We start from the raw sequence: 20502 nt of genomic DNA on the forward strand, positions 1-20502 counted from the left end.
CACCATTATTATATGAGATCCTATCACTTCCAATACTCCCAACTCCTCCAGGATAAGCCCTTCCCTTTTCTTATCCTCTGTGACACCCTCCTTTTCAATTTCCAATTCCAAAACCCTTACTCCTGTTCCTTAAAACTGCAGTGGCAGATGTCAATAGTCATACTCAATTTTAAGCAGCTCATCCCACACACTAATTAATTACAATGGCCCTGGCTCAGGATTCCTCTCCACCTCAACTTCTGATACCAACCCAGGAAACTGAACAGCCATACTAGTGAACTTTTAAAATATCCTAAAAAATCCTGGTTCCTCTACTCCAACAACCTGTTTCTACTTTAATCTTCCATCATGTTACCACTCTGGAGTCTGTGTTCTTTGATCAAAATCTATCTTTTGATTTCCCCACTTGCCCTCTACCAGTTCTTTTTATCAAAACTTATAATCCCTCAAAACAGTTGTCACTTCTACTTGTCAACCTATCACTTCAAGCTTATTTTTTTTTTCTTCAAAATCTAGTCTGGCCATGAAATATATGAGGTACTGCTGCTGCTGCTGCTAAGTCACTTCAGTCATGTCCGACTCTGTGCGACCCCATAGACAGCAGCCCACCAGGCTCCCTCGTCCCTGGGATTCTCCAGGCAAGAACACTGGAGTGGGTTGACATTTCCTCCTCCAATGCATGAAAGTGAAAAGTGAAAGTGAAGTCACTCAGCTGTGTCTGACTCGTAGCGACTCCATGGACTGCAGCCTACCAGGCTCCTGCGTCCATGGGATTTTCCAGGCAAGAGTACTGGAGTGGGGTGCCACTGCCTTCTCCGATATGAGGTACAGTGTGGTATAAATATAGTGCAATTTGAATCTCAGTTCTACCACTCACTCTCTTGCATGGCTACAAGTAAGTTACTAAAACTCTTTTAAGTCTTGGTTATCTCAATTGAAAACTATGGATAATACTTAGTTCACATGGTCATTAGGAGGATTAAATCTAGCACAGTATCTGACCCAAGCAATTAAACAGTTTGCAAGACTCCTCTTTCCTGGGCCATGCTCTCCCAATTAACAACCTTCCCTTATTTTTTGTTTTCCTCTTCTCCATTATCAACATCACCTCATTTAATAAATAATCTCAACTCCAAACTTCCCCCTAAACTTACATAATCTTGCTTTTTGCTGTCGCCATTTCATCACTTCCCATTTTGTCTAATTTCTCTCCTACCTCTCAAGACTTTTCTGTCTTTTATTGTCCCTTCTCTGCTGCTGCTGCTGCTGCTGCTGCTGCTAAGTCGCTTCAGTAGTGTCTGACTCTGTGCGACCCCATAGACGGCAGCCCACCAGGCTCCTCAGTCCCTGGGATTCTCCAGGCAAGAACACTGGAGTGGGATGCCATTTCCTTCTCCAATGCATGAAAGTGAAAAGGGAAAGTGAAGTCACTCAGTCGTGTCAAACTCTTAGCGACCCCATGGACTGCAGCCTACCAGGCTCCTCCGCCCATGGGATTTTCCAGGCAAGAGTACTGGAGTGGGGTGCCATTCCCTTCTCACTCTCCCTTAAAAACACTCCTGATTCTCACTATTCATTTTCTATTACTTTTTAACATTATCCTTGGGCAATTCTTCACTGGCTTCAACTATAGGCATATTTTGCAGATATTGTAGTTCAGTTTCAGATTACTTAAATATCTTCTATGCTTGTTTTTCAGTTCCCCCTCCCCACCAGCCTCTCTTCTTGGAATGCCCCTCCTCTTCCCATTGCCCTCATCTCTGGCTGACTCCTAAATACCATCTCTTTTCTGAAGGCCTCCTTCACACACAACTCCCACTCTGCAGTTCATCAACGGTAAAATTACTTTCTTCTTAAGCCTTGAAGACTTCATAACCAGAGCACTCAGCACATTTCAGAGGGATCTAGTTCCCTTGCTGGATAGTGAAAGCAGTTATCAGGTTTTACTTATCTTTGTATCTCCAGGGCTCAAGAAAAGTCAAGTGCCTAATAGGCACTCAAATGTCACTGAACTGAGTTTCAAGAAAAAGTTACTAATGGTATCTGACCTGAAAAACTAAGAAATCCATATATATAACTTAGCAACTAAAATTCTGAAATGCTTTTACATATAATTAAAGGGACAAACCCAGAACTGATCCCTAATTCCAATCTCAAAATACCAATGTAATTCACAACAGAACAGTGAAAGAAGTTTGGTGATTTTATGCCAAAGTTAATCATTAACATTCTGATGTGGTAAAAGTTATAACTTTGAAAAAGTAGCATCAAAAAAGTCAAAGTTCACTAAATTCCATCTAAAGTTTGGTAATCCAACTACTGGATACTAAAACATTAACAAATACTGCATATTTGTGAAATTAATCTCTAATCAAGTGAAGAGACAAACAAAATGTGTCTAATCATAAGTATAGTATCATTATATACTACCAAGAGACAATTAAATTCTGCATTCCAAGTCATAATGCCCTTTATTGAAACTATAATACCTGTTTCACAGATAACATTTAGCAATAAAATGATAAAACTGATATTAAAATTTCATTTCCAACTACTCTTAAATTTAGAAATGCTTATTCTTCACACTCTAAATATAGAAAGAAAATGCCTTCCAAAGTAATTTTAAAATTTCATATACTAGGTAATTTCTACTGTTCAATCCTACATTTACAAGCAACATGGATGATCTATTAAATGTGGATTTGCAAAGTACAAAGAAAGTCACTCAGGATTCTTGAACTAAAAGCAATCCTAAAAAGTGGATCAAATACAATCTCATTTTAAATCAGAAAAAGTAAAATTCTAGGAAGCAGAAAAATAATATAAATCCATATTTATGAACATTTATATTGTAAATCTATAAAGTATGGACATTCACTTCCCTACTATAAGCAGAGACCAAATGACAATCTGGCATTTAAGATTGTATCAATCATTTTCCTTGTTCTTCAAATGTGACAAACTATATTGATTTTCTCATGTTGACATTCTTGCAATCTCACAATAAATCCAGTTTGACTGTGAGGCTTTGTTGTTTTTAGTTCACTGAATTGTGTTTCATTTGCTACTTTTTGAAAATTCTCAGCCAGTATCTCTCAGTATTTCCTCTCCCCCATTATTTCTTCTTTTGGAACTGTTAGCTGCATCTTGGACTTGTTCATCTTATTGTTCACATTTCTTAACCTTCCTATTCTATATCTCTTTCTTTGGGTTCAGTCTTTAGGACCTCAGTCATAGTAGGAAGATTTTAACCTTTTGTGCCATGGACCTCTTTGGCAGTTCTAGTGAGGTCAATGGCCTCCTTTCTCAGAATATTAAAGATTTTAAATAAAATACGTAAGATTACAAAATTATAATTATATTGAAATAATTATCAAAATATTTTAAATTTTGGTGCTTTCTTCGGCAGCACATATACTAAAATATTTTTAATTTTAATAGAGTAGTAATGTTCCTGTATTAACATATTAAAATGCAAGCTCTACCAATGGCTTAATAACTATAATAATTTCAAACTAGTGATGGCAGTAAGTGCTATTTCAAGATATTTGAAACAACCAAACAGGAAATGTACTGTATGGGGAAAAAACATGAATCTATTGGTGTTATGCACTGAACTGAATCTCTTCAACAAGACGTTAGGTCCCAACCCCCAGTACCACAGCAAGTGACCTCATTTGGAAAGACGGTCACCATAGATGTAATTAATTAAGAGAAGGTCATAGTGGAGTTGAGTGGGCTCCTAATCCATTATGACTAGTGTCCTTAAGAGAAGATGGCCATGAGACACATGTAGCACTTTGTTAGACCAGCCCTGCGAAACTAACATAGTTGCTGTCTCAAGTACCTCTAACCCTGCTATGGTTGCTGGTATTTTCTTCAATTATGAATGCAGACATATTTCAGGTAGAGATTAGTAAAAGCACTCTGAGACATAAGCCCTTATGTCTACATCAATTACCATCTCAGTCTGAGATCCAGTACTCATTAACTATGCTTTAACAAAAATAATGAACTATGTTTAAACAAAAATATACCAACAATTTTTTTTCCTTCCCATTACAGACCATTCTGAGTGCCACAAAAACAACACCTTGTGGGTCTGTTAAGACTTTGGTTCTAGACTCTAAAATGAGATGCCACTATCACACAAAACTTGTAATAAACAGCAAGTTAAACTTAAAAGAACAATTCATTATCTGAGTTAATTTCTTACACTGAATAAATGTGAAATTATCCTCTAGTGTTAGATTAACATTTGTGTGAATAACCAAATGAAAAGACTGACTTTTGACACTTCTAGGCCAGTAAGTAAAGCATGAGAGCTGGTATCTTAATACATTCCTCTTAAGATCTACCCCAAAAGCCTTTTGTTCACTTATTCATCTAAAGACCACATTTATTTAAGAAAATAAAAGTTTTCCATCTGTGATGAATATTATCAAAGACACAGGGTTATTAAATTAAGCTCAAAATGAGGAAGCCTTTAGAGATTAGGAATGTACCAACTGTTTCCAAATGTATCTTGGTTCTTCAAAATTCATGCTTCTACTTCATCATCCTATGAGATCTACTGGAAGTTTTTCATTTGCTTAAACATATCAAAATCAACAATCTAATAAAACTGACCAATTAACAAATACATATGTTACATGTATTAGCCTATGTAGTCTAATACATGGAGAAGGCAATGGCACCCCACTCCAGTACTCTTGCCTGGAAAATCCCATGGATGGAGAAGTCTGGTGGGCTGCAGTCCATGGGGTTGCTAAGAGTCGGACACAACTGAGCGACTGCCCTTTCACTTTTCACTTTCATGCATTGGAGAAGGAAATGGCAGCCCACTCCAGTGTTTTTGCCTGGAGAATCCCAGGGACGGCAGAGCCTGGTGGGCTGCCGTCTCTGGGGTCGCACAGAGTCGGACACGACTGAAGCGACTTCGAAGCAGCAGCAGTCTAATACATTAGACTGACTTACAGTGTGTCTATCTCTGTATTACTTTAGGATAATTTAGAACAAGAAGAGCCCATGATGATGATTAGTTCAAATTCCTTGATTTACAAGTTAACAAACTGAGGGCCCCAAAGGCTGTCACTTGCCCAGAATCAGAGAATAAATTAGGTACAGTTAGGACAGAAACTCAACTCCCAAGTCCAAGACCAATGTTCTTTACATTATAGTGGTGTCTGACTCTTTGTGACCCCAGACAGCAGCCCACCAGGCTCCTCCATTCATGTAATTCTCCAGGCAAGAATACTGAAGTGGGTTGCCATGCCTTTCTCCAGAGGTCTTTCCAACCCAGGGATGGAACCTGGGTCTCCCACATTGCAGGCAGATTCTTTACCATCTGAGCCACCAGGGAAGCCCCGCATAAAAGCTGGTGAGAGTTACATAAATTATTAATGCCTTTTATATGATCATTTTAATCCTCTTTATATTTAAAAACAGTGCAGTTGCTCTACAACCAACAAGTTTTCTGTTTTCTAAAAAATCAATTTTATTATCCAGACATTTAAAAAATAGGAATACAATCTCATTTCCACCTTCAAAGTGGGCAAAAATTTTTTTCAAAGAGAATTGGACAGACATTTCAAGGCATAAGCAGTCTCATACGTTGAGTCTTCTTTTCTAGAGAGCAATTTAGCAGAAAGAGTAGGACAACTTAAAATTTGCATATTTTATTCAATCTTTAGACGATTTCAAGGAGAAAAAGGTATAGATTTGGATGAAGACACAACTTAGGATCAAAGGCAGCACTGTTCAGAAATAACAGAAAAATAGTAGATCAATTAAAATATGGTATACACTGAATATAATGTAGGTGTTAAAAATTATGTTTTAGGAAATATTTAATGATACCAGAAAATATTCATATATATTAAGGTATGACAGTACCCTACTATGCAACTCTACTTTGCTGAAACTACATGTTTATACATAAATTACATAATACATGTGTAAAGCATTTATCACAGATTTTTACTCTTGGCACATAGTAAAAACCAGATAAATGAACACGATTCATGGAGAGTTTGACTATGTATTAAATGTTTAAATACTGTTATGTGAATGGCAGAAATGCAAATACATTACTTATTCACTTTAAAGACCAGTTTGTGCATCATTTGAAATAAACTATCATTCTTGCATGGAGGATTTTTTGTTGTTTTTAGTAACACTTTTAACGCAGTTACAGTTCATACTGAAGGCTGGAGAAGAAAAGCAGACTTTCACCAACCTTCCCCAAGTGTGGCATTGTGTAAGACGAAGTGTTACAGGCTTACAGAATTACTTACTTAGTTTAAATACATTACTTACTTGATTAAATATATACCCACAATCAACCTCTGAGAACTATTTATTTCTCTCTCTACACATAACTCTAATTTCAAATAAGCATGTACTAGAAGGTTTCAAAATGAGGCCTCTAAAGGCCTTGATTTTACCACAATGACTATCTAGAAAAGGTTAATGGTTTTTTAAGACACTGGTAATCTGCACTCTTTTTAAAAGTCAAAATCAGGTGAAAAACATACAAGTGTTAAGAACAGTCTCTAATTACCTATTGATTATGGATTTTTAAAAAAGAGAGAAAAGAAAAAGGAAAAAATATACATAAGGCTCCAATAAAAACCATATATTAGGGCAATTTCAAACTATGCTAAGGCTTTAAGGGCATCTACCATAACATCTGTTTCTTCCTAATACATGTAATTATAAATAATAAATTTTCCACTTGAAAACATTATAAAGAGCAGATACCTAAATTATCAGGATAAAGTCTACATTCCAAAGAAGTTCACTCTTTCTGATTTACCTACTGTACTAACAATGCAGACTCTAATAAAACTGATTATCAGACGAACACATCACTTTCTAAAACAAAAAAAAGTAAAACCCACAAGAGTTTGTCCCCACGAAGAGTTAACATCTCATGGCAAAAATGGTATGTTAAAACACACTATTCTTGACCTATCAAAATTAACATAACAAAGCCCCTAGCAGGAAAAAATTTAATAACAAACCAGGATAAATTAGTGAAAACATAATTCTTAAGTCTGAGAGAGATAATTTCCAAATTGTCCCATACTAAGTACATTAATTATTTTAAAGGCAATTTTACCATTAATAAATATTGTCATTAGGAGCTTCGAATATCAAAATCTCTGAGATTAAATCACCGGGAATATTTATATTCATTTTTAGTGCAAAAGCAGTTATCATTCACTGGTAATCACTACAACAAAAAACTTGTTCTCTCAATTTGTCCATGGTAAGTATTACAAGAGTCCACTTAAAAACTGTATTTTACAAGTGTGTCAATTCACATTTCCATATTAGCGTTTCTATCAGCTGCATCCATAAAAGGAGGTATTCAATATTTTACTTTAAATATGGTAATTAGTCTTCCCCCACCCCCAAAATAGAACCTGACATTTTGATCCAGGCTACTTTCTTAAAAGAAGGTATCAGCAAAAAGTACCGTCATTCTGTTCACGGGTTTTAGCAGTTTTTCTCTTAACTAAGCGTTATCTGAGATACTTCTTGATCTCTCTCAAAGTAGGTCTAATCTGCGGAAGGCTGTGAGACAGTGTACAGCACTGTGAATGGCCAGCCAGGTATTTTATGAATGGAGGCGATCACGTGATCCCAGCACCTCCCCGAACTGATATTTCCCACATAACTGTGTCAACATTCTGAGAACAGGGGTAGTTGTTTGTGTGGGCGCATATTTTTGAATTTAACCTATAACTTCGATTTCTCCTTACTTTCTGAACTCAAAACTTTACATTAAGACTGGCAGTTGAGCTTCAAATTTCTTCCTGGGAAATCCTTTCAAGATGTCCAAGGTGATGGATGTTTAATTATTTTTTTATGAATGAAAAGTGTGCTATGCAAATGAGGGCGATTCACAAAAAGAGAGAGAACATGGCGGCCACTTCTGCTTCTAGACTGCACTGACACTGCAGCAATCCACCTTCTCCCACACCCCGCTCGTCAAAAGAGTGTGTTGTGGATGGGGGCTGGGGGGGACGCTGCTCTGCATTTCTCAAGCTATTTTATGTTAAACAAGCCTAGGCTTTGGACTTTAAAGCTCTCAGAAAGGTCTGACTCGAGGAATGCTCTTTACTTAAAGGAATGCGTCCTAGGACTAGTCCTAACTCACTTAACTCTTTCCAACCCTTCGAAGATAAACAAAACTTGAATTTAATAACAAGAAAACGGACACTAATATTCTCTTGGAATTAAATTCCGTCTCAATAGAAAACTGTTGCAGCCTCATTATTCCTCCAGGCAGCTGTTATGTTACAGCAAAATATTTAAAAGGCAAAGTATTTTGCTTGGAAAACATAAGGACAGCCCAAATAAACAAAAACTTAAGCTGAGATGTTCTACAAGTTAATGAATGAAGTCATCAACATGTTCAGCAATGTAAACACTGTTAAATCGACGTGAACGGTGTGTTTCAATGTAGCCGAAAGATAAAATTTAGATTTCAAAATTTTCCTATGCTCCTCATAAAGACAAGTCCAGCGTTCGCAAAAGCAAAATAGAATAGTTCAACATCGCCCACACTTCAGGTGTCCCCAAAGCTACCGAAATTATAAAAATGCTTCCCTAGCTCCATTTTTTACAAAAATTTTACAGGTCATAAGTTTAAAAAGGGTGAGGGGCGGGGGGAGGCTTAATCGGTATTTAAGAAACACTGACTCATCGAATTAAGATTCAAGTGCAGTTTGATGCAGGAGGTGCTCCCACACATTAGTTTCCAAGTGAAACAGCTATAAAGGAGGCAAAATGGATATTTAAGGTATGTTGATTGGTGTGCTAAAGTGAAAAAGGACAGGCCAGAGGTCTTCCAGTCACCGGGTGGGATAATTGCTATCCCTCCTCCATCCATCCATATTATTCCATCTCATGGACAAACAATTGCCATCCCAGGCCAAATTCAATACCTTCTCCCAGAAGAAAGCAACTAAATGCTGGGGGTGGGGGTCCGGGGTTCCTGCCATTAAATAAAATGGCTCAAGAAATCAAATGTTTTCTCTAGAACAAGATGCACTCGAACTCTCCACGGTTGCAAGCACCCAAGTCCCCGAGGAGGTCTGGGGAGGCGTCGAGGGAAAATGGGGCGGTGGGGGCGGTTAGTAATCAAAATCAGTGAGGTGCTTACTCGTTGTCAGAAGTCGCCGTCTCCTCGCTCATCTTTCCCTCACCGCGATCCGATCTGGAGATGGAGGAGCAACAGCAGGCAGAGGAGCAGCAGCAGCACTGAGGGGCAGGAGGCAGCGGCGGCCGGGGGGGCGCGGGGGCAGCGGCTCAGGGGCCTCACCATGGTGGATGCCTCACCCGGAATGGTGCCCCCCCAGCCGGGAACTCCGGCCACCCCCGCAGGGGGGTGGCGGCGACAACCTCCACCGTGGCGACCCCAGCCTCTTCCCTCGCCTCAGCGTCCAGCCAAAGGATCCGAGGAGGCCGGGGAGGGTGGGAGCCAAGCAGAAAAGGAAGGGGGGGCTGCGAAGGTGGACTGGACACCGGCTCCTCGGGCCACGGGTGGAGCGCGGCGGGGTCCGGCCAGGAAGGAGCAGGCAGGAGGACTGAGAACCCAGGAGCAGAGGCGGCGCTTCCCTCAGGGATGCGGCGAGGAGGAAGCAAGGATCCGCTTGGTGGGGGCCGGCGGGGGGGTGCCGAGGCCAGGCTCCGGGCGGCGGCGACGCGGTCCTGCCGGAGCCCACCCCACCATCTCCCGCCTCGCCGCCGGCTGCCCGCTCAGCCCCGGGCGGCGATCGGGCCGGTCCTTCCGGACGAGCAGAAGCGGGCGAGGGGCCTCACGGCGGCGGATTCCTCCAGACACGCTCCGGCCGGGACGACTCCAGAAGAGGGAGGAGGGGGCGGCGGGGCGCGTGTGAGGCAGGGTCGGGCGAACGTATCGCTCTCACCCGGGTCGGAGAAGAGCGGCACGCCCGAGGGGCAGGGTCCCGAGAAGAGGCGGGAGAGCGAGGAGACCCGCCGCGGGTGCCCCACCAGACGGTGCCCACCAGCAGCTCCGCGGGCCAGCTCCTCACGCTCGCCAGAGGGGAGCCGCGAGGGGGGCGGCGGAAGCGCTCACGCCGCCCGCTCCTTCCGCCGCCGCCGCTGCCCGAACCGGGGGCGCCCGCGGGAGAAGGAGGCGAAGTAGTCCCTGGCGATTTCTGCAGGCCGCCGGCTTCCCGGAGGGCCAGAGCGGGTACGGGGCGGGGTTGCCGCGCGGGGTGCCCGGACTGAGAGGGCGTGTAAGTAGGAGGACTAAAAGCTGCGACCTCCGGACGAATCACTGCAACTCGAAGTCGTGTGCAGCATAGCAAGTTTCAGGAAAGTAGTTCCCTCCTCCCTTCATTTCCCAAATCGTTGTCGAGCCACCGAGCGGGGAGAGGAGGAGGGAGGCGGAGGGATACGCAGGCACCGTGCTCGTGTGCGTGCGCGCGCTCCAAACTCTTGGCACGCCGCGAAAGGGGGCGGGGGTGGGAGCTGCACGGGGAGCCGCTCGGGAGGTTGCATTGTTGCGGCGCGCTGCTCCCCGTTACTTGCTTTGGAATATCCTGGTTGTTTGAACAGAAAAGCTAGAGTGACAGTGTGCTCCAGGAGGAAACTGGAGGCCGCTCTGTTCTGCTATGTGTTTGTATGTGTGTGTGTGTGTTTTCCTTGCAGAGAATGGAACTGGCATGAGTTCATCTTTAGTTGGTGGGGGTTGGAGAGAGGGACTGTACAAAGAGAGCTCCGCCTGCTGTCCCTCTGCTTGCACTGCTGCAGTCTCCTAGCTGCATGCCCAGAGTGTGTGTGTATGAGAGAGAGAAAGAGCGAGAAGAGAAAGAGTTTTAATATCTTGGATTCTTACTGCGCAAGGGGTATGCTGCGCGGGGCATTCATCTCTGTAAGCTAGACTGGTTGTTAATGGAGAACGACTCCCATTGAAGCCCTGGGTAGGCGTGTTACAAGAATCTGGCGCAGCCAGAAGCACAGGAAATAACTCCCGCTGCGAGTGAGGTTGCATAACTATAGCGCAGAAGATGCCTCTGTGGCACGCACGAACTGCTTAACGGAGGCGGAACGATTATTCAATAGGCAGCTGTCACGTTTGCATTGTTAGAGGGCAGTGTGTGCATTCAGCTCAAAAGGTTTTTGCACAGAAACCTGCTGGGGTTGCGGGCTGGAGTCGAGGTCTGCGGGACCGGAGGACTCAGAGTTCCTGTCTGCAAATTCTATTATCCCTGCTCTACCTAGAAAGCCAGCCTATACATGATCTGGCCTGGGGGACTGAGTCCCAAGTTTCTGACTCATCTCCCTAGGTATCAGTCTAGCTCTGTACGCAGTGCTTGTCTGTCGTTCTTAGGTTTGTGCGACCTGAGAATGAAGGTCGTTGCTCCTGCCACCCTGAAGGGTAGGACAGTTCCTGAGGAAGAAGAAAGTGGGAGAACTCCTCAACAAACCATCACTCCTCTTGCTATCTCCAGAAAGTGTCATGGTCGCTGTTCTCAGGAGCCCCACACTAGCCTACTAACAGTGTTTTGGACGTTATTATTTTAGTGACAAAGTCATGTCCGACTCTTTGCGACCGCATGGGCTGTAATCCACCAGACTCCTCTGTCCATGGGATTTCCCAGGCAAGAATACTGGAGGGGGTTGCCATTTCCTTCTCCAGAGGAACTTCCTGACTCAGGGATGGAATCCCAGTGTCTTGTCGTGGCAGGCGGGCTCTTTACTGCTGAGCCACCAGGGAAGCCTGTTTGGACACAGTAGGTGTTTAATAAACGTTTGGGGGAATAAAGTTTAGTCAGTCTGCCCAGAAAACTACTCTATTGATTTCTAAGGTTTCTTTATGTGACTCTTGCTTCCAGCCTCAAAGCAGAATTGTCCTTTCTCAGAGGGAGGAAGGGGCTGTGCTGATTACAGGAAGAGATAAAGGGATCCTCCATAGTCAGAGGTTACCTCTGTTACCTCTGAATCTGCGTTTTTGGTCTTGTTTCTGCAAGGAACTTTTAACTGCGGGTATTGGTACTAGCCGGCTCTCCTTCCAGTGCTACTGCTCACCACTTTGGCAGCTCCGATTTGAATCAAGTCCCATCAGTTTTAATTTGTGTTCTAGACAGTTTGTATTCCAGACAAGTTCCTTAAACTCTGTGCCTGTGTCAATTGGGCTAATAGTACCTAATTCCTAGAGTAGCTATACTGATTAATGAGGTGATAATATACAGAAAGCACTTAGAACAGACTTAGAACTCAGTAAGTCTCACTGTTACCGTGATTTTGTAAAACAGAGATAATAATAAACTCCATGACAAGGTGGTAGCAGTTGCTCTGAAAGTTCAATGTAAAGTGTTCGGTAGCCAGTTGCTTCCTATAACAGAAAACCATTGGTTTTCTTCCATGTACCACACTTGCTGGACACATGGCCTGGTCCCTAATAAGCCATCAATAAATCATAGCTCTTGGGGTTATTATGGGTGAGTACAATATAAGTTGGATCACTTGCAAAAGCCTCCTTTTCTTTTGAAGAAGATTTGTGTCTTTGAGGTTCAAGTCCATCAGGCAATGTATCAATTACAGGGTTTGAGAAAAGATATGTAAACCATCTTGGCTGTCATGTGCAAGGCACTGTGCTGGCCACTTATACACATGTTCCTTACCTAAGGGGCAAGATATGATCAACAGCTTGAATTAAGGCTTTCCAAATTGTTCTCAATCGCATAACCAAGACACAGTCGCCAATCTGGTCACTGCTTTCAGAGTTTCCCAGGTCTTTCTCAAGACACTTTAGTGCCCTTCTTTAAAGGGTACACTTGTAACTGTCTTCTCAACCAGTTGTTGAAGATCTTACTAACTTTAAAAGAAAAATTGTCTATATAGCCAGAGCTCTGAGTCTTCTACCCTGAAAACATCAAAAGTGGTCCTACAATGAGGTTCAGAGCCCAGAGGTCTTCTAGTCTGACTGACTATTAGCAACTGCCCTGGACAGGGAGGCCTGGCGTGCTGCGATTCATGGGGTCGCAAAGAGTTGGACACGACTGAGCGACTGATCTGATCTCATCTGATCTGGTCTATCCCAGTGTTAGGACCTTAAGAGGTACTAGACACATAACAACAAAATGCATTGTGTGAGACCTTGTTTGGATCCCGATTTAAACAAATATTTTCAAATTTGAGATTGAGGAAGTGGAGACTGATGATTATAAAGAATTGGTGTTGTGTTTGTGCTTTTTACATCCTTATCTTTCAGAAATATGTAATGATGTGATATCTGAGATTGGCTTCAGGATAAGCCAGTGGGGTCAGGAGTGGAGAGAAGTATTCAAGTGTTTAAATGAAACAAGATTGGTTACTCTGTACTATTTTATATATTTGAAATTTTCCATCATAAAAAATTTTTTACACTGCAAGCACTGCTTTAATGCAGATTCCTAGGCCCCACTTCAGAGATTGTGATCAGCAGATTGGCAGTGGGACAGAGAAATCTGCTTTTTCAGAAGCATGCCAGGTGCCTGGTCCTTCTTAGCTCTTCACTGTCTTCTCCCACTTTCCTTGCAACTACTTGTGTCACCCCATCTCTGAACACACCGCTTACTGAGAGTTCATTCCAGAGAACACAAAAAAGAGTAGTCCAAGGTATATCACAGGCTAAAGCATATATTGATCAAGGCTGGAGGGCTGGTTCAACAGGGAGGGTGGATCCAATAAGACTTGACAAGCCACATGAGAAGATAAATATAGACCAAAATTTCACCTAAGTCCCAACTCCATTCAGATGGTATAGCTTCCAGAGAACACTAGTCAAGAAGGAGTCAATGGCCAAGTCAAGGGTCAGCAGGGCAGGGGACACATGTTTGCTCGGCTGTGTTTGCTCAGGTGGGTCTTTGGAAAGAGGCCAGTCACAATAGCCGGTGCTCACAGGTGGTTCTTGGGACTGTTGTCCTCAGGTTTAGGAATCAGCCACAGGCTAACAGGAATTAGCCTGTTGTGTGTATGTGTGCTAAGTCCCTCAGTTGTGTCCAACTCTTTGTGACCAGAGACGATTAATTACCGAAAGCATCCATGAACCAACAGCACAGTTGCCAACTAATTGCCAGTATAGAGCATTATCAAAGTACAAGTGGGTTTTGGGTTCCATGCAGGTGTCAGACCAGGGTTCACAAGCAGAGGAAAAGTGTCCTGCTCTTGTGGAGGCGCTGATAGATGGCAGGTAGCACTCCAAGGCTTTCTCCGTCTTTCGATACCACTTGATCCATAGTGATTATCTTTCTTCTGTACTCAGAATTTGTTTTCACAAGTTCTTTTTTTTTCTTCACTGTTTTATGCTTGTATTGATAACCATCTCCCCTTTCCTAATCAACTTTTTTGACTTCATGTTTATTTTAAAGGCTTGAAGGCAGAGGCTGCATTTCATGTTTTTTGGCTTTCTCTTTAGCAGTGATTTTCAGTAATGGAGGCTTTTCAAATATCATGCAAAGGCCTTATGCATGTATAAAGATGAAGCTGTATTGACTGACACTTCGATGGCAATCAGGAGTCCCTTCTGGCTTCTGATTGTGACTTCAACACTACTGCACTTCAGTGTTTCACACACACTGTTCCTTGCACTAATAAGCTCTCAGCAGGTATTTGTATTTTTGGAAAGCCAAAAGGAGACAGCCATGCCAACATTTAAAGTTCTAACGGTACATAAAATATATGTACACATTGCCATTTCTAAAATTACTCTTAACATTACTTCTTAGCAGATGTTATTAAAATTTTGTATTTTAAAACTGTAGTTAATATGTACCTAGATCAAAGGGAACTCTTTCTTCATGCTGTACTTTGTTTAATGAATAATTTTTTTTTAAGTGTAACCAGTCTCTTGGCTAATGAGCTTGGCCTCTCAGTGGAATTACTAAATGGTAACCATGTTTCTAAATAGTTTCCTTGCCTCTGGCATGAGTCTGTTTCTCCATCACTAGGGTTTCCATGTTCTTCCAAACTAATACAAAGTATAAAGAATCAGTATGCTATTTTATTTTTCTCCCAAAGGACTGCAATTGTTGGTCTGGTAGTATCCGGTAAGTGTGAAATCAGTTTACATGTAATGCTATAACTGCCTTTTACAGGAAGTTTCCAAGAGATTACAAGCAGTACAAGGGAAATGAGCAGTCTGTGATTTCCTTTCTTTTCAGTATAATCTTAGCAGGGAGGATGCTTACGGGGGCCCATGCTACTAAATAAAGCACTCCTCCCTTAAACCATCATTCTCCCAAATGGCTTTGGAATGCTCATTCCTTGAAGGTTATATCCCATTTCAACAAAAATGAACGATTGACATATCCGTTACATAACATTTCCAAGGCCACGTGCATGCAACACAAGTTCAATACAACAAAAGAATCTGGGCAGTTCCTTGAATTCTGTTTTAAATATGGCATATCACTTCCTTTTAGTGAGTAATAAATAATGTGCCATTGCATAGAATTTTAAAACTTACAAGGCCCTTCAGGAAGTTACTTTCCTCACACTCTTATCCACTAGGCATTTTATTAACTCCAATTTACAGACAGAATTAGTACTGAAGATCAGAGAGGTTAGGTGACTTGCCAAAGGCCATACCTTAGTGAGAATGTAGCTAGAGGTGAAGGCAATGGCACCCAACTCCAGTACTCTTGCCTGGAAAATCCCATAGATGGAGGAGCCTGGTGGGCTGCAGTCCATGGGGTCGAGAAGAGTCGGACACGACTGAGGGACTTCACTTTCCCTTTTCACTTTCATGCACTGGAGAAGGAAATGGCAACCCATTCCCAGTGTTATTGCCTGGAGAATCCCAGGGACGGGGGAGCCTGGTGGGCTGCCGTCTCTGGGGTCGCACAGAGTCGGACACGACTGAAGCGACTTAGCAGCAGCAGCAGCAGCAGCTAGAGGTGAAACTCAAATTTTCTCCTTTGAAAGCCTGTGTGTGTGTGTCTGTGTATTATGTTATTATAAAACATAATATTATATTATATCAATGTTATATTATTATCAAAGACGGGATCCTTCATGGGATATTCTATTTCAAGTTAGTATTACTATAGATGATGACTTGGTAGGAGAACTCTGCTTTTGATAAAAGGAGGATTGAATTCCCTGGCTGTTCTTAGCTGCGTTCTGTGGGTGTTAGGCACGTGTATTCCTTTATCCTATCAGTTCTCCGAATGTGATCTGAACACTTCTGGGGTCTCTTTTGCAGATTGGTATGGCACCCCACTCCAGTACTCTTGCCTGGAAAATCCCATGGATGGAGGAGCCTGGTAGGCTGCAGTTCATGGGGTCACTAAGAGTCGGGCACAACTGAGCGTCTTCACTTTCACTTTTCACTTTCATGCATTCGAGAAGGAAATGGCAACCCACTCCAGTGTTCTTGCCTGGAGAATCCCAGGGACGGGGGAGCCTGGTGGGCTGACGTCTATGGGGTCGCAGAGTCGGACACGACTGAAGTGACTTAGCAGCAGCAGCAGCTAATTCTAGGGACTTCCCTGGTGGCTCAGACGGTAAAGTGTCTGCCTACAATGCAGGAGACCTGGGTTTGATCCCTGGGTTGGGAAGATTCCCTGGAGAAGGAAATGGCCACCCACTCCAGTACTCTTGCCTAGAAAATCCCATGGATAGAGGAGCTTGGTGCAGGCTACTGTCCATGGGGTCACAAAGAGTTGGCTAGGAAGAAGGCAATGGCACCCCACTCCAGTACTCTTGCCTGGAAAATCCCATGGATGGAGGAGCCTGGTAGGCTGCAGTCCATGGGGTCACTAAGAGTTGGACACGACTGAGCGACTTCACTTTTCTCTTTCATGCATTGGAGAAGGAAATGGCAACCCACTCCAGTGTTCTTGCCTGGGGAATACCAGGGACGGCGGAGCCTGGTGGGCTGCCGTCTATGGGGGTCGCACAGAGTTGGACACAACTGAAGCGACTTAGCATAGCATAGCATGGCATAGGAAGAAGGAAGTGGTACCCCACTCCAGTACTCTTGCCTGGAAAATCCCATGGATGGAGGAAGGAGCCTGGTAGGCTGTAGTTCATGGGGTCGCACAGAGTCGGACACGACTGAGCGACTTCCCTTTCATTTTCACTTTCATGCATTGGAGAAGGAAATGGCAACCCACTCCGGTGTTCTTGCCTGGAGAATCCCAGGGACGGGGGAGCCTGGTGGGCTTCCATCTATGGGGTCACACAGAGTCGGACATGACTGAAGCGACTTAGCAGCAGCAGCAGCAGCAACTAATTCTAGAGCCTTGATAGGAAAACTACTTCCATCTGAAGGCAAAATCATCTGATTGTCTTTGGTGATGCCAGCAGCTTTAATGACTATGGAAGCTACTAGCTACATTGAGTCAGTGATGCCATCCAACAGTCTCATTCCCTGTCATCCCCTTCTCACTCAATGGACATGAGTTTGGGCAAACTCTGGGATATAGTGAAGGACAGGGAAGCCTGGCATGCTGCAGTCTATGGAATCGCAAAGAATCAGATATGACGGAGTGACTGAACAACAGCATCTAGCCACCTGTGGCTGTTTCAATTTAATGAAATTCAGTAAGATTAAAAATTTACTTCTCAGTTATACTAGCTTTGTTTCAAGTGCTCAATAGCCACAGCTGGTTAGTGGCTACCATATTGGACAGTTCAGATATAGAACATTTCTTTCATCACAGAAAGTTCTTTGGGGGCACTTGAACATGCCCATGTGTAGCTGTAAACAACACAGTGATCTTCTTAATAAAGTAGACATTTAACAATAATTATGTTCTCAAATGTTATCTTTGGTTTAAACTGGGGCACTGTATTCCCTCTTTTGATCTTAAATATGTTTTCAGTGCCCTCAACTAAGGGTTAAAGGGAGGATAATTTCATAATTAAAGTCTTTGATAAACCCACTGAAGCTCTCTATATTGGAAAGCACTAATTCCTTGATCTGTTTCTTTTATAAAAGTGCTTTAAATACCCTTATTTAATACCAGATAAATCCTTGCCACTCAAAGCAGCATAGCTCCACCTGGGAACTCATTAGAAATGTAGACTCTTGGGCTCCACCCCAGCCCTGATGAATTCTAGTCTGCATTTTAACAAGATCCCCCAGTATTCACCTGCACACTGAAACTTAAGTCCTGCTATAGATTTCTTTCTAAAAATGGGCCTTCCTAACCTTGAACAGATCTGTTGTTCTTCAGACTTTTGTATAAAAGTTGGAAATAAACCCCCCTTTATTTCCAACCCTTTTACCTGGTCCCCCAAAGAGGATTTTTGTTCTTGATTCCTTTTAGCCTCTTCCTTCTGGTCTAGTATTTAGACCACTCAGCATCTTATCTCTGCTTCTCTCTGGATTAAGCCTACCATGAATTCTGAGCTCCTTGCAGTGCTGGGACTCTGTGATAGAGGACTATGCCCTTGAGAGCTACTCTTTTCCTTCTCCATCCTTGTGTCCCTCTTCTCTCAAGTCTTCCTATTTTCCTAAAAAATATTCTTTTTTTTCAACTCTCTGCTTCTAAGCTGAAGTTTCCCTTCTCTTCTCACTCTGCAACATTGCACTTCAGTTGGAATTTGTCACACTTTACTAAGCATGTGTGAACCCTGGTAGTTTTACACAACCCACTCAGGGAGTCTTAAAACTTTGTAATTTGTCCTGACTTCTCCTTGCTCTACTATCATGTAAGAACAAACTTAGGATCCTATGTTTACATATAACATTGGCCCTTCCAGCCCCCACCTGTGTGCCTCTGTGTGCGTGTGTGCACATATATAATATATAGTTTAATAGTTAGGGTTCATAGACTGCAGAAGGTTAGGTGATAGTGACAGAAGGAAAGCTATAGATGAAATGTCAGTATTAGAGGGAAAAGATAGTATTTTTATTATCTGCTTTGTGTAATATCTTATGTTATCTAAATACTTCCTTTTGGTTTTCCATGTCTTCCTAGATATATTTGTGAGGAATTTGGAGAGCAATAAAAAGGTCATTGCAATGGTCTACATAAGAAAATAGGGTACTAGTCAGGGGCTAGAGAGAAGAGAATGGGTACAAATATTGGGTTGGCCAAAAAGTTCATTGGGGTTTTCCCATAACAGCATTCAAAAACCCTAACGAACATTTTAGCCCAACCTGATACCTGTAAGTAACAGAATATTCAGGACTACTTTAAGTTCTGGGAGTGAACCCTTTTTTTTTTTTCCCCATAAACTTGCATTCTAACTAGGGAGACATGGACAATCCAAAGGAAGCATTTAGAAAATACAAGAGAAAATGTTATATGAGAAAATGTCATGGCAGGTAATAAAAATGATTGCTGTTGTTTACCTCTCATGACAGTAGCCTTATTAGCATCCACAAATTTGTCCATTTTGGAATCCTATGATAATACCTTTAGTATCTTTGATAAAATCTAGAGTATACACCATATTGAAAAATGCTGTGTTTAGAAGTCATTAGATGCTGAAAACTTCGATTCCAGAGATATCTGCCCAGTCCTTACATCACTAGAGAGAGATGCTTTCATTCTCCATAAGATTTAAAATCCTAAAAAGACACTGACTTTCATTCATACTAGAGAATGCCACCCTCAGCTCTAATGCTGTTTATCAGGAAGCCCTAAAACACTTCACACCCTTATTATCTTCTGGGTCTTAGCCAATCTTTGTTTATTTCAAGTTTCCTTCCTTTGTAGGGTCATCCCAGTCTTCCTTCTGGGTGCCCTGCCAAGCTGTGCCAAGTACTTTGAACAATCTCTCTTTACTAACTTATTGTCCTGGTTTATTTTAAGTATATCCCCTGATAGTTTTCATAGAGCTTTTTAGAATTGATTTGGTAAAATAAAATTGTTTTCTACAATCCTACATTATTTGATCTAGTCTACATGAAAGAAATATAGTTATTCTTGATAGTCCCATGACATTATTGTTAACTCTGTATATCTGTTTAATATCTATATTTAGTTATCCATCATTTCCAAGTTTGTATGAAACCTCAATATTCACAAGTATCGAATTACTTTTGTATAATAACATAATGTGAGCTGTCTGATAGGTGTTTATCAAATATTTTACATGGTATTAGTAATTTATTACTCCAAAAGGACAACTTTTAATTTATATTTTAAATTTTTATCTCTGGAGCTCCTATCCAGTCAAATGTATAAATGACATTAGAGGTTGTGTCAAGCTTTCATTCAAATTCACAGTTTCTTTTATACTTTTCATATATCTACATGTCAAATTTCCTTGACAATCACTTGAAATGTAACTCATTTAATTCTAACAATAATTATTTCTTGATTTTTTAATTCTTTTTCATCACCTTCACTTCTGATATTGATCTTCTTTTATAAAACAAAAAGTACTCAGTAAGGAATAGAGAGAGACACTTCAGAAAACCTGTCATCAAAATTCATTACAGAGTGGTGTTAAGTCCACCTCTCAAAAAAAAAAAATCCATCTTTGATAAGTGCACAGAAGATATCTATATTAGAAGTA

At 41.9% G+C, this 20502-nt stretch overlaps 2 protein-coding genes across 2 annotated transcripts in view; one reads left to right on the forward strand and one right to left on the reverse strand.

Annotated features, from left to right (window-relative positions):
• The window catches only part of SPRED1 (sprouty related EVH1 domain containing 1), a 120801-nt gene extending 111490 nt beyond the window's left edge, over positions 1–9311 (reverse strand). Inside the window, exon 1 of the mRNA XM_086318978.1 lies at positions 9176–9311. Within this exon, the coding sequence (XP_086175104.1) occupies positions 9176–9207 (32 nt within the window). The 5' untranslated portion in view covers positions 9208–9311. The remainder of the gene's footprint in view (positions 1–9175) is intronic.
• Positions 9286–10647, forward strand: LOC147364789 (uncharacterized). Its single transcript, XM_086318979.1, has one exon. The coding sequence runs from the start codon at positions 9638–9640 to the stop codon at positions 10178–10180; it is 543 nt and encodes a 180-aa protein (XP_086175105.1). The 5' UTR covers positions 9286–9637; the 3' UTR covers positions 10181–10647.
• The last annotated feature ends 9855 nt before the right edge of the window (positions 10648–20502 follow it).

This window comes from Bos grunniens, chromosome 10 (assembly GCF_055505025.1).
Source record: "Bos grunniens cultivar Pamir isolate PY7600 chromosome 10, Bosgru_T2T1.0, whole genome shotgun sequence".
Taxonomy (NCBI): domain Eukaryota; kingdom Metazoa; phylum Chordata; class Mammalia; order Artiodactyla; family Bovidae; genus Bos; species Bos grunniens.